General features: G+C 39.3%; 1 protein-coding gene across 3 annotated transcripts in view; it reads right to left on the bottom strand.

The window, feature by feature from the left end:
- LOC141108162 (vascular endothelial growth factor receptor kdr-like) overlaps window positions 1-16,261 on the bottom strand; it is a 308,462-nt gene that overhangs the window by 15,298 nt on the left and 276,903 nt on the right. For all 3 annotated transcript variants that reach the window (XM_073599472.1, XM_073599473.1, XM_073599474.1), the window contains 4 exons: window positions 15,785-15,890; window positions 12,856-12,980; window positions 10,620-10,698; window positions 8,410-8,510 (listed from right to left, as the gene is read on the bottom strand). In XM_073599472.1, the coding sequence (XP_073455573.1) occupies window positions 8,410-8,510; window positions 10,620-10,698; window positions 12,856-12,980; window positions 15,785-15,890 (411 nt within the window). The remainder of the gene's footprint in view (window positions 1-8,409; window positions 8,511-10,619; window positions 10,699-12,855; window positions 12,981-15,784; window positions 15,891-16,261) is intronic.

Genomic DNA, 16,261 nt, shown 5'->3' with positions numbered 1-16,261 from the left:
CATGGTCGAATCCGTCAGACTTTGGTGTGATTGTGTGCAGACAAGTCCGAATTTGACGGAAGTCCATCGAAAAGTCCGTCGAAAGTCCGTTGAAAAGTCAGACGTGATTCAGTCCGTCGAAATTCCAGTCGTGTGTACACAGCATTAGAGAGACTTAACGTTTGGCTCATTAAACACTGTTTTACATTTTTTTGTATATTTTTGTTATATTTACTGGCACTGGCACAAAATGTATTATTATTTGGGAGCAAGGTGGCCTTTTAATCACTAGCAAGGTCTTGACAGATTCTGTTAAATTTGTTTAAAAATTGTACACATTTATCTGTTGCACAAGTAGATAAATGACTGTTCTGTGTAAAAGGACTTAGAACTGTTAAGAAAGCTGCAGGCAGACAGCCAAGTTAGTGAGTGCTGGATATTGGCCAGGGTACCTGATATTATGATATAACAGAAATGCAATTAAAAATTACCCTAACTGCAAGTAACGGTTATGGGAAAGTTTAGTAAGTCTTGTGTAAAGTGACTTAGAATAGATTAAGGTCGCATACCAGTATTTTAAATAATGAAATTTCTGTTAATAATGCTCACTATTTAAATTTACAGATTTTGGGAACCGATTAGATAGTAGTTAGATTCAGCAGTATTTTGTACCGTCTAATGGTCTAAGGGTCCTTTAAAACCAGGTGCTGTGTTACAGTGCAGTGCCTAGTGTACGTTGCAGTGCAGGCAGTGCTGATGTGCTGGTCCCCGATGCATTGCACTGTTCACTTTTTTCTTAATGAACTTTAAAAAAAAAAAAAAAGTTCTCTTGGCTGGCCTGCAATGACTGCACTGGGCTGGAAAAAAGTATTGCATGCAATACTTTTTTTCAGCGAACACCCCTGCACACCACTGCAATGCAGTGGTGTGAACCGGCCACACCAGAGACAAGGCATTTTGCCTTCTCTTGCAGTAAGGGTGTGATGGCACTGTGTAGGGATTGCTGCCCAACGCAGCCCGACCACACCAGGTGTGAATGTACTCTAAAAATGGTACCTTATGCTGTTCTGCTCTATCCAAAATTAAACAGACTTTTGGTCCTTCTCCTCACATCCCTGTCAGTCTCTTTAAAGGTGACTCTTTAGAGGTGACTCTTTAAAGAAATCTCTCCAATAAGACACAAATGGCTTTAAAAAATGATAGGGGTTATATCCAAAATGAAAAAAAAAGTTTTGCCTTTAGTTCTCCTTGAAGGTCCTCTTTCATATTTATAGCTGTGATTTTAATTCACTTAGGCTAGGTTCACACATGTCCGGTGCAAATTTCCTCTCAGTTTTCACTGCGAATTTCAAAAGCAGCTGTTCAGTGGTTCAGCCGTTCAGCTGCAATTTAGATGCAGTTCAGATGCGCATTTTTGGAGCCAGCAGCCACCGGAGTCTTTAACATTAGCTGGTTGTTAAAAACCGCTGCATCCCTAACAACAGATGACTCATCAGCTGTCAGCAGGGTTCCCTGCTGACAGCTGAATGTAAAAAAGACCCTACTGCCGGCAATACAAAATTGTGAAAAAAGTTTTTTCCATTCCAGACCCTTTAGGGTCTGGTACAGATTTCAAAAGAACCCCACACCAAAAAATATATATATATATATATATTGCGTCAATATCAATATCCATACCAGACCCTTATATGAGCATACAGCCTGGCAGGCCAGGAAATGGGGGGGGGGCCCTCCTGAATTATACCAGGCCACATGCCCTCAACATAGGGGGTTAATAGGGACGAGGGCCTCTTTCCCACAACCCTGGCCAGTGGTTTTGGGGGTCTTCAGGCAGGGAATGTATCAGAATCTGGTAGCCCCATTTAACATGGGGCCCCCCAGATCCCAGCCCCCATGTGAATGAGTAGGGGTACATTGTACCCCTACTCATTCACCAGAAAAAGTGTCAAAAAGAAATAAAAAAACACACAGTTTTTGACAATCCCTTTTAAAAAAAACAAAAAACCAAACTAACAATGTCCCCCTGGGGTAGATCCATCTTCAATCACGACGCCCGCTGCTACCGCCGACCCGAAAAAAAAGAACAAAAAAAAGCTACGCTTGCGCCAAAGGCTCCTGCCATTTACCTGCTCCCCCGTCTTACAGTTCCTAAATAGCTACCACCTGAAGACATCACCTGGAGGCACTGCCCCTTGTGACATCATCGAATGGTGCTTGCTGGTACTCAGAAAATGCACAGAACTCTTTTTAAATTTGCAGCGAATTCACACTGCTGCTACACGGCATATATGTGAACTGCCTCCATAGAAAGCCGGTTTAATTTGCATGTCATGCGAATCGGATGCAGTACAAAGTGCACCCAATTCACATATATGTGAACCGAGCCTTATAAGAAACACTTTGCAAAAATATAAAACACAAAAAGAACAAGTTGCACACATTTTTGACAAAAATATGCAACTCTTTGCTTTTCATGATGTTGTGTTTTCTAGAGAATGCAGTTTTCCAAATGACAGTGCAATAAATATACATTGAATGGTGGTGTATTTGCTCATCATACAGCATTGTAATGGATGGGGATAATGAATCAATCTAAGCTCAAGCTATGCTCCCAGAAATCATAGAAAACTGTGGAGAATTTGTTGAACCTTCCTATAAGGATATCAGGTTTTGGACTGGTTATACTTGGCTCTTGCAATCTGTGACTTGATGCTTTAGTTAGTTTGCCAGAGAGAAAAGACAAACTCCCCACAAGTCAAAGAAACAGTGGGATCTGGCCGAGGAATGACAAACATAATAATCTCTGTAATGATCTTCAAGTAGCTTTACCGTCAGCTATAGAAAATGTCTGAAATAAATCCAGGGTAAACGTCTCTGAGGTATTCTTCTAATGTGTAACTCCTGACTGGTTTGTCCCAGCTCTATAACTTCCTGTAGCTTTTGGACTTGGTGAGAATACAATTATTTTAGCCAACTGGTTTAAAAGTAAAGTCAGGCACAGCTAACAGTATCCACACCCCAACCAATAATCAAAGTACAACCTGCTGGAAAAAGATCATAGAAAGTATTTCTGTGGGAGTGTTCTCAGCAACTCTAGCAATTATCACAAGCTCTGAAAAGCCCCTAATGCTTCTTGAAATACAAAAACTGGTGTAACCTCTTTGGACAGTGAAAGTGAATCTGCAGACTGATGTGGTAATATCTGTTACTCTGATTTCTCCACCTATCAGCATGTTTCTTGCCACCCTAGTTGATGGTAGAACACCTGGTTGGCCTACAGTGTTGTCCCTCCCTCTGCCCGTATCAGCTCTGCTGCACATGGGATTGCAAGAGGCTGTTGTTATGCCACGTACACACGAGCGGAATTTCTAACAGAAAGAGTCCGATGGATGCTTTTCATCGTATATTCCGACCGTGTGTATGCCCCATCGGAATTTTTCTGACGAAAATTCAGACAGACTTTGATAGAGAACATGTTCTATATTTTTCTGACGGAACAAATTACTATCAGAAAAAACGCTCGTCTGTATGCTGTTCCAACGCACCAAAAACAACGCATGCTCTGAAGCAAGTACGAGACGGCGCTATTGGCTACTGGCTATTGAACTTCCCTTCTCTAGTCCCGTCGTACGCATTGTACATCACCGCATTCTGGACTGTCGGAATTTGGTGTGACCGTGTGTATGCAAGACAGCTTGAGCGGAATTCCATCGGAACTCCGTCAGAAAAACCTTCAGCGTTTATTCCAACGGCAAAACCGGTCGTGTGTACGCGGCATTAGGGTATCTACACCACATGCTTTAAAAATATGGTTAGTGGTTTTTAGTGACCACATAACAGCAAGAATCAGTGCTTTTGTATTTACCTGCAGTTCAGCTTCAACTGATGTTTTAGTAGGTTACCTGATAGGATATAGTTAGATAAATAGCTGAGACTTAATCAACAACCAACAGCTGAAACACACCGCTATTTCATCATGCATACATTTGGTTTTGGTGAGAAAGATGTCACACTATGTTTAAAGCTTATGGGGAGGTGGTTGAGGGGTTGTAAAAACACAGCTCCAACGCAAATTTTTGCCATTGCTGAAGCTCTCCACAGCTTGACAATTCTGCTGTCCAAGGTTCTGGCCAGATCACCAGGTGAAATTAAAGGTGGAAAAAAGGCCTAAAAATCAAAGCGAATTAAACCAGGTCACACTTGCAGAAGAGCCCAATTCAGTTACATGGGAGAATTTGACAGGTGGTGCCACCTGTCAAACTCACCATGTAAATTGTAGCATAGCAATACAAAGCATCACAACTGCACCAATGTGTACCCGTCTGAGCAGCACCATGTGCGCTTGTAAGTTGGCAGTCAGGGGCTTATTAATCACCTGTTTTTACTACCCCTTGGCCACCCATATCGAAGGAACTTAAGGGAACTACAGTAAAAAGGGGATAATATCAGCATCGACAAACTAGCAGAACTGTTGTATTTGCATAATCATAGATATTTTGTTCACATAAAGACATTCAAAGATACTGATGGTATGCTGCTGATTCTTATGTCCCGTACACACGAGCGGACTTTCCAACAACAAAACCGCGGATTTCTGTTTGAAGGGTGTTGGCTCCAACTTATCTTGCATACACACAGTCACACAAATGTTGGCCAACAATTACAAACGTAGTGACGTACAAGACGTACATGGTACCTCCATTACGAACACTAGTTTTACAAGAGCGAGCGCTTTTGGCTCGTTCTTGATTCTGAGCATGCATGGACTTTTGTCCGACGGACTTGTGTACACACGATCAAAAAGTCGGACAACAAACATTTGTTGGCAGAAAATTTGAGAACCTGCTAGCCAACATTTGTTGACGAAAAGTCCGACAACAAATCTTCGATGGAGCATACATGCGGTCGGACTTTCAGCCAACAAGCTCACATCCAACATTTGTTGTCGGAAAATCCGATCGGGTGTACGTGGTATAACAGTATTCTAGAATACAACCACATACAAATAGATACTGGCTCTCATTTATTTAAACAATTTAAAAATAGAACATTAATCTATTTATTATTGACTGCTCTAAAGAAAGTCCTTAAGCAGGCCATACATTAGTAGACATGTGCATTCGTTTTCGTCCGAATGCATTTTCGTCCGAATTTCAGGTATTTTCATTATCATTCTAACAAACGAAAATAAACGTGCAGAATCCAAAAACCGAAAGATCCGACATAAACAAATGCTTTATTTTCGTTTTCGTTGCGACAACAGTTTGATATAGATAGGAGATTCGACATGATGCTGACAATAGCGATCTGTGTCCATCGAACCTGTGGTCGAAACTTAGCTCTATTAGTCTAAGATTATTCTACATAGAGAGAAAAGATTTGACATTATAGAGACAATAGCAAAAAAGGTCGATTGTGCCTAACCTAACTCTATTAGTCCAAGATTATTCAACATAGAGAGAAAAGATTCGACATAAAGATTCGACGAAGCAGTCGCCGTGAGCGGATATTTATGGTCAAATGCTCCGCCCATAGGCTATAGAAGAATTCTAATGTTGGTTGACTAGTAATAATAATTAATAAATATAATTATTACTAGTGTCATTCAACATTAGAATTCTACTATAGTTTGTAGGCGGAACATTCGACCGGAAATGTACAATCGCAGTGTCGTACAGCTTAGCTGCTCCGTCGAATCTTCTTAGAACATTCAACAGACACCATAAGCCTTCAATGACAGATTCGACCTTAATTATATCGGATTTTCAGACGAATGCATTTTTTTAAGGAAACAAAATAAATAAAGACGAATTTCAGGAGTAACTAAATACATTTATTTTTTGGACGAAAACGAAATTCCGAAACAAAATATTTCAGTGTGCACATGTCTATACATTAGTAGATTTTGGAACAAACATTCGAATGTACAAACATTTATGTAAACATTCGCAGTACATTAATTGGAGAATGTTGTTCAAAAGAACTTCAAAATTTTCTTTGCTTTTACCAATTAATTTTGTGGTGAATGTAATTTCCGGAATGAAAACCACATACACTGTTTGAATTTTTTTGTTTCAGAAAAATTATCCATCTTGCTCCTTTGAATTTTCCCATCACTGCAGTTGAAAAGAAACACTGGAGTGGATTTACTGAAACTGGAGAGTGCAAAATCTTGTGCAGCTGTGCATTGTAGCCAATCAGCTTCTAACTTTAGCTTGTTCAATTAAAGAGTAACTCCACTTTTGTTGAGAAAAAAACATTCCCCTCTGTGTGATCTATGTACATTGCAAGGATAACAAACTTTGTTTCAGATTCCCACCTTTTGTTATTCTGAAGAAATCCATGTGTGTTTCTCTGTGCCTCTGTTCTGAGTAGGTCTAATGAGAGCGGTTTCATAATTAACTGTCAGGTGTGGAGCTACAGGGCACTAATGAAGAAATCTGCTGGGCCTGCATCGCTTTAGATGGGTTCCTATTAAAAGTATCTCTCAAAAAATGACATTTTTGTTGCAAGGGATGCCTGAAATCTGACTTGTATCTTAGGCAGACTTCTGGGAAAATTTGTGAGCCAATCACACAAGCAGGAAATATTCCTGGGGAGTGGTCAGTACACACTCTGTGTACAGAAAACTCCAGGTAGCCATATTGCAAAGTATGCTCTGAAAATTACATTGGCTGCAGATTGAAAAGGAAAGGTCATTTTCATATGCGCTATATTATTTTTTCTTTATTTGCTAGTTTTTTTCCCCACGAAAGTAGCTTTACCCTTTTAAGCTTTGACAATAAAACATGGAAGCTGATTGGTTTCTATGCATCTGCACCAAATTTTGCACTCCCCGGTTTTAGTAAATCAACCCCACTAATTTTACTCCACTAATGATTAGAATATCGAAACAAATTTTCTTAAAATGAAAACATTTGAACAAAATTCTTTTAGTGTACAGGCAGTCCCCGAGTTACGAACACCCGAATTACGAACGTCTCCTACTTATGAACGGCCTCAAATGCCGGCCACTTGTGCTCCACGCTGGTCCTGGATACCTCTGGACACATCCCATACTGCAATACTACATGTACTGCATGGCCAGAAGAGCCCCAGATAACATAACAAGCGCCCGGAACATCCCACATCCATGCACAGGCGGACGTTACACTTACGAATGCAGTGTTCCGACTGAAAGTTACACTTACAAATGCAGTGTTGCGACTTACGAACAACTTCGACTTACGTACAAACCTGCAGTCCCTATTGTGTTCGTAGCTCAGGGACTTCCTGTATAGCAAGCTTTACATTTACAAGAAGCAAATCAATTTTGTTTTACTGCAAACTGTCACACACTAGATCTGCATTCATTGGATTAAAGTTATAACTAAAGGTATAACTTTTTTTTAGTTTTGGATAGAGTGGAGAAGGATTAGAACACTTGTCAGTTTTACTGCTGTCTGTGGACCTGATAAGGAATTTCTCCCTCTCTGTTTATCCTGTTTATCATTATCATTGAAAGATTGCAGGTTGCCATTACCATTACCACATGCCATGCTGTATGAGAGAACCTTTTTCTACAAGCTATTCTGCTATAGCTTTAATTTTCTGGAGATATACCATATTTAGATATAACAATGCACCACCCATTTAACCTAGGCTCACGGGCTTTATATGGATTGCATCTGTGATATACATCTATCTGGCACTTGCATCTTATGTTTGGATTTTTACACCTGCTAACCTTTACAGATGGGAGTGGACATTGGAGGATTGGATTGTGTTCTCCATGGACCTGGGGGACTAGTTGTTATCAGTGTTCTATACGTTCACCATATAGTACCATTTAGGGATCCAAGGCCCTGATGAAGCAGGGCAGCCCAAGAAACGTGTTGGCCCACTTACCGGATCCCAAAGCCAAGACAGAGATCTATATGGCTACCGTCTATGTGAATATGTTTTTAATATATGTTTTTTAACCCTTATGATATTGGATAATATTGTAATTTGTTGGTGTCTAATATAACCTAGAATGTACAGCTAAAGTCCCACTTATTTCCAGGGGTCTGTACATTATCATTTAAAGTGAAAGTAAAAGAAAACCCCACATTTTGGGTTGGCCATAGAAAAGTAATAGACGGGAACTTGTCCAATGGGGATACTAGTTCTGGTGACCTGGGGGTCCCCAAGGAATTCCCTTAATTTGCAGGGATTTCCTCTCACTTCCTGTTTGGCTATGGGACAGGGTGTGAAGGTAAATTTCTGCAATGGGACACAGACTGCTCTACTGAAAATGAAAAAGAAAAAGTTTTGCCTATAGTTCTACTTTAAGAGAAAGGGTGAGACCCCATCTTGTACTTGATAAACCTATATTGAAGCTATAATTGAATAAATAGTTATATTTGTAACAAAATGCTATTGCAGGTGTTATTTATTGACTTCACTTACGCATGAGCAATTATTCCAAATGGCCATGAACGTGTCTCTTGTCGTTTCAGATTTTTCATTTCGACGGAGGACAACACCATCCCACTGTCAGATTCTCCTTCCTATGACATAAATATAGTCAGGATGAATGAAGATTCTTAGAAATGCTATTCATACCAGTTCATGTAGCATTACAGGTTCAAAGGATTGGCAAAGAATGATATAATAAAAGCCCCAAATTCCTTTCCCTTCCGATCTGACAGATCATAATTAGTATCACACAGCACAAACTTCAAATTATAGAAGTAAATCAAATCACTGTATTAAATAAGGTATTGCTCTTGTTAGTTGTTTAGTTGTCCAAATACAATTTCTCATTACAAGTAGAGGAAGGCATGTTGACCTTAGAAGGATACACAGGCATTGCCAACTGATCTCAGACAAGAATACAATTTTTTTTGTCTTTTCCAATGCAGGAGGGAAGTGCATGGGCAGAAACTGATGGTATATCTTGGGGAAGGGTGGGAAGGACACAATAGTGATAAGGATAAGTTTCCTTATCTACTTCACATCCCTCATAAGCGGTCAGCTGGCAGATAGCAACCATAGGAATGAAATAATCACACTGAAAATGGTAAGCTCCAAAGAAGCCAAATCATGTAGGCCATCTTAAATATGAGGATTTGCAACCTCTTATCAATTAAACAGTGGCCTAATCATTAAACCAGTGTAAGGAACTGTAATCATGTACAACGTGCATGGGCCATGAACATCAATAACAATTCAGTTTATTGACGTCAAAGATTAATTTTGAATACACTGTGCACATTGTTCTTTGCCTTGCTAAATAAACCTGTGAGACTATATTGGTGTGATGTAATTTTCGGCACTTGCTGAACTTGAAATATTTGGAGAGAAAATCATTGTTATATTCACTAAGGCTAGCTATAAATATAAAGGTGGTTGGAAGATCTGACCATTGTGTAGTGAATGTTGCATATACTGTACATACTGTACATGCTCACTGTGACCAATTGTGCATGCTAATGTATTATGCAGACACCATGACTGAGGTATTGCCAGATATTTTAGCTAACCTAAACCTAAAAACTCCACCCCACTTTATTGTACCCCCCCCCCCCAAAAAACAAAACAAAAGACAACCATAGGCTTCCTTCATGGAGATTAAAGGCCATAGCAGCCATTTATTAAATAACACAAAAATAACAATAATATACAACTTTATACAGACAATATCAGTACAAATACACTGACTCAGGGAAAATTTACAATCAATATACCCTGGATACAGCCAAATGATTCTTAATTTGTTATTGCCCTAACTTAATTCGGGAAGGTATGCTCATACCTGAGATGGGCCCAACCCATCATTCACCAAAACTGTTAACCATCACTGCTTTCAAAGACCCTGACCCCCCTGCTATCTGCTATGACACATCCCAGATCGAAATTGAAAATCCCCAGGAATGCAGATCAAAGCCTACTAATGTGCCGCATCCAAGAGGTAAAATCGCCCAAGCAAAAGCTGGAACAAAAATCAACCAAAAAGACAAGATGACTAAGGAAAAAACTCCAAGGGAGGGCGGGTGAAGCTCCTTCTTTGCTGTACCAGTTCCAACTGACACTGAGAAGAAGGTCCCACCCAGCATCACCACAAAGACCACACCCTGCCCCATCCTTGATTGGTCCAATCAGGCAGGATTTTTTTAATCTACATAAAAGCTAACTTTAAATTTAAATTTAAACCTTTAATTTAGCCTGTCCTGCAAGCCTAGTCATGTCAGGTCTTCCACCTATGCTGCTCATCTAGCTCTAGGCCTTGTTCTTTCATGTCAGATTATTTTTGAAAAATAGCATTTAGTCAGAAAAATCCATTGCCAGCCAATATATTCCAGATATAAGACCAGGTTTGCTGCCAAGATCATGGGTAGCCACAGAAGCTATTGGCCAGATCAAATAACAATCATCTCATGTCTATGGCTAACCTGACTAAACAGACTTCACTTTGACTAGAAAATCACATGTTGTTGAAAGGTTTCTGACGCGTGAATGTTTTGGTTACTCCTACTGCCAGATGTTTCTGGGGCCTTCTGGGAGCAGGTTTCTGGGTTCTTAATAGATTCTTGTGTAGTGTGCTTATGCTTACAGGATTCTTCTGGATAAAGACAGCATGCACTCCCCAGTTGCTTTGTTTCTGCAAACGTGTTTACCTCATTGAGTACTTTGTCCTTTCCCACTGGCACCTCGTCAAATGTCTTCACACTCAGTGGTCGATTCTTGTTATTGTTTCTGAAAACAAGATGGGACGCAGGATGAGCCCAACACCCACGTTTCTTTGACAATTGTTCTAATTCATCCTTAACAAAGTGAAGTGCTCAAAATGTCATGTTTATTCTTTATCTTTCTTAGTACTATTTTACAATTTTGTTTACCAGTAGCTAAATATAAAGAGCTCAAATGATTTAAAAAGCTTTCACTATGCAATTAAAATGTTGACTTGTATACGGTATAGGCTAGTTATGGTAACATATGATAATTATACAAAGCAGCTTTTGAAGACGATGAATCAATTTTTGTTAAAAACAACTTAAACCACATTTTTAAAAATAGTTTTATAATTTTAAAAAACAGAGTACCGGTTATATACAGATGAGCTTTTTTTCACAAATAAAGCAAAGTTTTCAGGTTTAGTTTGTACAGTACTCGAAAGCAAACAGCCAAACTGCTTTACCACTGCAGACTGTCCTGGAATCAGCATGACAAAAGTAACATACTTGACAGACGCCACAAGAATTAGCAAACTAGCCACAGTGAAAATGAAAATAAAAGGATGAAATTATATAATGAGTGTTTTATCCCTTGGTTCACATTACTGCGACTTACAACACAAACTCACATGACAAGTCAAAACACACTCATTTCAATGGGTGCCTTGTTAATCAATGAGACTCAAGTCACAGCAACAAAAAGAAAAAGGTTCCTGCACTACTTTTCTGTGGCTTTGGTGGGACTTGAGTGCCATAGACTGCAATGGTAAATCACAAATGTCACAAGCAAGGTGCACGGAAGTTGCAAGCAATAGCACAACTGTGGGGTCGCAGCAGTGTGAATGGAGCCTTACCAAGCAAATATTTACAGCTACTGTACTCTGTCTGATCTGTAGAGAATGGAGTCTGGCCCACTAATCACTGTCTTTGCCGGTGAACCAATTTGCCACAAAAAAAAAAAAAACAATTGAAGAAAAAAGGAAAAGTGAGATGATATTTGATCAGTGTTTCTACTATCTACAGGCACACACCTGCAGTGGGAATAGGGAACCCTTTACCAATCCACCTAATGCTGGAGCTCTGCAACTGAAATGCAACCTGGGAAGCAAATTACAGGTTTACATTCTCAAGTGCAGAGAATCCACTTATCAAGTAAAGGGTAGCTCCACTTTCGTGGAAAAGAAAAATAGCAAAGAAAAAAAATATTCTAGCATGTGCAATTGCTACACAAGCCATGTTGTAGTCTAATGCTGTTAAAAATTACCTTTCCTTCTCAATCTGCAGCTGCTGTAATTTGTTTTGTAAAATTCAAGCAATATGGCAACCTGGAGGCAGTACACCATTGGTATACAAAACACCCCCAGAAATATAATTTCCTGCTTCTGTGATTGGCTCTTTGATTTTCCAAGAATTCTCTGCTAAGATACAAGTTACATTTTAGACATTGCCTACAATAGGATTTTCAGGTTTGGTAAGATACTGCCCAAGGGTTAAAATCTTCTAATGACCTGTTACTTTTCTCATTAGAAGACTGGGGTGTACCACCTGACTATAATGAACCAATCCTTCCTATTCGGGAATCAGTCTTCACAGTTCAGGGTAAAGAAACAGCAATTTCTTCAGAGCAACAAAAAGTAGGAATCTGCAACAAAATTTGGTAAAATCTCTGCAGGGAATTGTTTTTTCTCAACAAAAGTGACTCTTAAAGTGGATCTAAAGCCAAAACATTTTTTATATTTAAAGAAGGTAGGGGATGGTTAAATTCCTGTCAGGTTTTCTTTCTGTATTTGGCAATTTGGGGAGATTTCCCTTCATCTCCATCTAGGGGAACAACAGGAAGTAAGAGGGAATAACCTAAGACATAAGAGGATGAATTCCCCCAGCAGGGACATACAGTAGAGACCAATAACAATCTAACCGATGTTCTAAATCCACAATTGAGTTTTGGTAGAAATGATCATTGTGGATCCTAGAGACAATATGTTCTGAAGACCTCAACTACGCTACACAAGAAAAGGCATTTCTCAATATTATTGCAATAAACAGAATCTTGTCACATGAAATGCCTTATTTGCATTTTAAAAAGCTGGCAATAGTCAAATTGTGCCCCAGATATGAAGTTATCATTTAACCAGTAAAGTTTTTCAGGTCCTGATCACTATAATGTGGTAGTTCTCACCCAGATTCCAGCATGCTCCACCGTGTCACAGAGTTTCTTATGCTTTGTTCTCCACTGCCAGGTTTCAAGTTTGTCTCTCCATCAACTCGTAAAGCAGTGTTTAATGGAATGTAATCTTTTCCCTCCTGTGGCAGATATATAAAGCTAGTTAGAATAACCATAAAAAAAAAAAAAAAAAACTGCTTGACATTTTCTAAAATTGTGGATAGGCATTAGAAAAAAAAATTGGAAAAAGTAAACTATTTTGAGGATGCAATACTAGTGCCAAATATTTTAGCCTATATTAAAGGGTATATCCACTCAAATTTAAAATATTCTGGCATATGTGGTCTCTTAGAACAGGTGTAAGTTGTGTATTAGGAGTCATTTTCTCACAGCTGTATACAGAATAACAGAACTAATTTTCTCCTTAGAGTTCTTGCCTGCATTTGCCAGCTACTCATCAGCCAATAAGCTGCTTACTTGCCAGGACCACCAGTCAGCATGAAATGCTGTAGTTGAACATATTAATTCTGTCAGTACAGTGTACTTTTGCTATCTGAAGTATTATCTTACACTAACAGCATAGCTCAAGTACTCATAAACCCACATAGATGTTTATCAATTTACTTGGAAAGAAAATCTGTCTGGGTGGCAACAATTATTCTCTTTTTCTATGGAAAAAAGGGAAAAGAGTATCACAGCATATGTGTGAATTTCTGGAAGATGGTTGCAACAGGTCTGAAACCTCTGAAGTTTCTACGTGGGCAAATGTCTTGTCCCATATTGTTCTTTGTGAGTCACGTCATCATCAGTGACCGACTTAAAGGTATCTTCCAATCTGCTCATTTTTTAGCTGGACTGGATGATGATCTAACATCTATGGGGCACCAGTAGAAAATGCTGGCTGAGGCTTGTTGAGGATAATAATGATCAGGTAGGGTGGTCCGACTCCTATTGTATTTCTCCTGGTAAAACAGCATTACAGATATACACAGCCTTTTTCTGTATTATTAAAAACAAATGGTTGCCCAGTACATGACCAACCATGCTCTTATGTATCGGTCAGCCTTGTGAATTGTGTAGAAGAAACAATCTTTCCAAAATTTATATTTTGCTTTACAACTTCAAAAAACAGACAACAATCTGGAAAGTAAAATACAGAAGTAGGGGGGACATTCACTTGCAAAATGGTTGGAATTATTGTGTAAATCTTCCAGTTTTCCCTCTGTTTCAGCAAACATACAGTCAGGTCCATAAATATTGGGACATTGACACAATTCTAATCTTTTTGGTTCTATACACCACCATAATGGATTTGAAATGAACCGAACAAGATGTACTTTAACTGCAGACTTTCAGCTTTAATTTGAGGGTATTTACATCCAAATCAGGTCAACGGTGTAGGAATTACAACAGTTTGTATATGTGCCTCCCACTTTTTAAGGGACCAAAAGTAATGGGACAATTGGCTGCTTCATGGCCAGGTGTGTGTTAGTCCCTCATTATCCCATTTACAAGGAGCAGATAAAAGGTTCAGAGTTCATTTCAAGTGTGCTATTTGCATTTGGAATCTGTTGCTGTCAACTCTCAATATGAGATCCAAAGAGATGTCACTATCAGTGAAGCAAGCCATCATTAGGCTGAAAAAAAAAAAATCAGAGAGATAGCAAAAACATTAGGTGTGGCCAAATCAACTGTTTGGAACATTCTTAAAAATAAAGAACGCACTGGTGAGCTCAGCAACACCAAAAGACCCGGAAGACCACGGAAAACAACTGTGGTGGATGACCGAAGAATTCTTTCCCTGGTGAAGAAAATACCCTTCACAACAGTTGGCTAGATCAAGAACACTCTCCAGGAGGTAGGTGTATGCATCTCAAAGTCAACAATCAAGAGAAGACTTCAGCAGAGTGAATACAGAGTGTTCACCACAAGATGTAAATCATTGGTGAGCCTCAAAAACAGGAAGGCCAGATTAGAGTTTGCCAAAGAACATCTAAAAAAGACTTCACAATTCTGGAACAACATCCTATGGACAGATGAGACCAAGAACAACTTGTACCAGAGTGATGGGAAGAGAAGAGTATGGAGAAGGAAAGGAACTGCTCATGATCCATAGCATACCACCTCATCAGTGAAGCATGGTGGTGGTAGTGTCATGGCATGGGCATGTATGGCTGCCAATGGAACTGGTTCTCTTGTATTTATTGATGATGTGACTGCTGACAAAAGCAGCAGGATGAATTCTGAAGTGTTTCGGGCAATATTATCTGTTCATATTCAGCAAAATGCTTCAGAACTCATTGGATGGCGCTTCACAGTGCAGATGGACAATGACCCGAAGCATACTGCAAAAGCAACCAAAGAGTTTTTAAGGGAAAGAAGTGGAATGTTATGCAATGGCCAAGTCAATCACCTGACCTGAATCTGATTGAGCATGCATTTCACTTGCTGAAGACAAAACTGAAGGGAAAATGTCCCAAGAACAAGCAGGAACTGAAGACAGTTGCAGTAGAGGCCTGGCAGAGCATCACCAGGGATGAAACCCAGCGTTTGGTGATGTCTATACGTTCCAGACTTCAGGCTGTAATTGACTGCAAAGGATTTGTAACCAAGTATTAAAAAGTGAAAGTTTGATGGATGATTGTTAATCTGTCCCATTACTTTTGGTCCCTTAAAAAGTGGGAGGCACATATACAAACTGTTGTAATTGCTACACCATTCACCTGATTTGGATGTAAATACCCTAAAAAAAAAGCTGAAAGTCTGCAGTTAAAGCACATCTTGTTTGTTTCATTTCAAATCCATTGTGGTAGTGTATAGAGCCAAAAAGATTAAAATTGTGTCGATGTCCCAATATTTATGGACCTGACTGTATAACTATGAGAGTCACACAATTTTTTTTTTTTTAATGCAAAAAAAAACCAGAGACAACAGACAAGCAAACCTGTTGAACATTGGCCTGGAGTAGATCTCCCAAGCGCTGTACTAGCTCTGTAAAGGTGGGTCTGTCTGTTGGGACTCCTTGCCAGCAATCTAGCATCGTCTGGTACCTAAGAAAGAGACAATGAATGAAGAGGCTTTCTTCCCAAAGAAAAGCATTTGCCAGTCTTAGGGGTTACAGGAAGCTCATACTTTTTTGTAAATCTTGTGCTGTCACGCACACAGGCATTTGGTACTATAAGTCTACTTTTTGTTACATCAAAGAAATATATTAATGTGTTATTTTTACAGTTTTTTTATTATTTTACATGGAGTTTGGAAAACATAATAATGCAATGGGGAAGATTTACTAAAACTGGTGCACACAGAATCTGATGCAGCTGTGCAGAGCGAACAATCAGCTTCTAACTTCTGACTGTTGAAATTAAGCTTTGACAAGAAAAGTTAGAACCTGATTGGTTATTATGCACAGCGGCACAAG

This window comes from Aquarana catesbeiana, linkage group LG09 (assembly GCF_042186555.1).
Source record: "Aquarana catesbeiana isolate 2022-GZ linkage group LG09, ASM4218655v1, whole genome shotgun sequence".
NCBI classification, from domain to species: domain Eukaryota; kingdom Metazoa; phylum Chordata; class Amphibia; order Anura; family Ranidae; genus Aquarana; species Aquarana catesbeiana.
The sequence above is the reverse complement of the archived record's forward strand: the minus strand, read 5'-3'. Positions and strand labels throughout refer to the sequence as shown.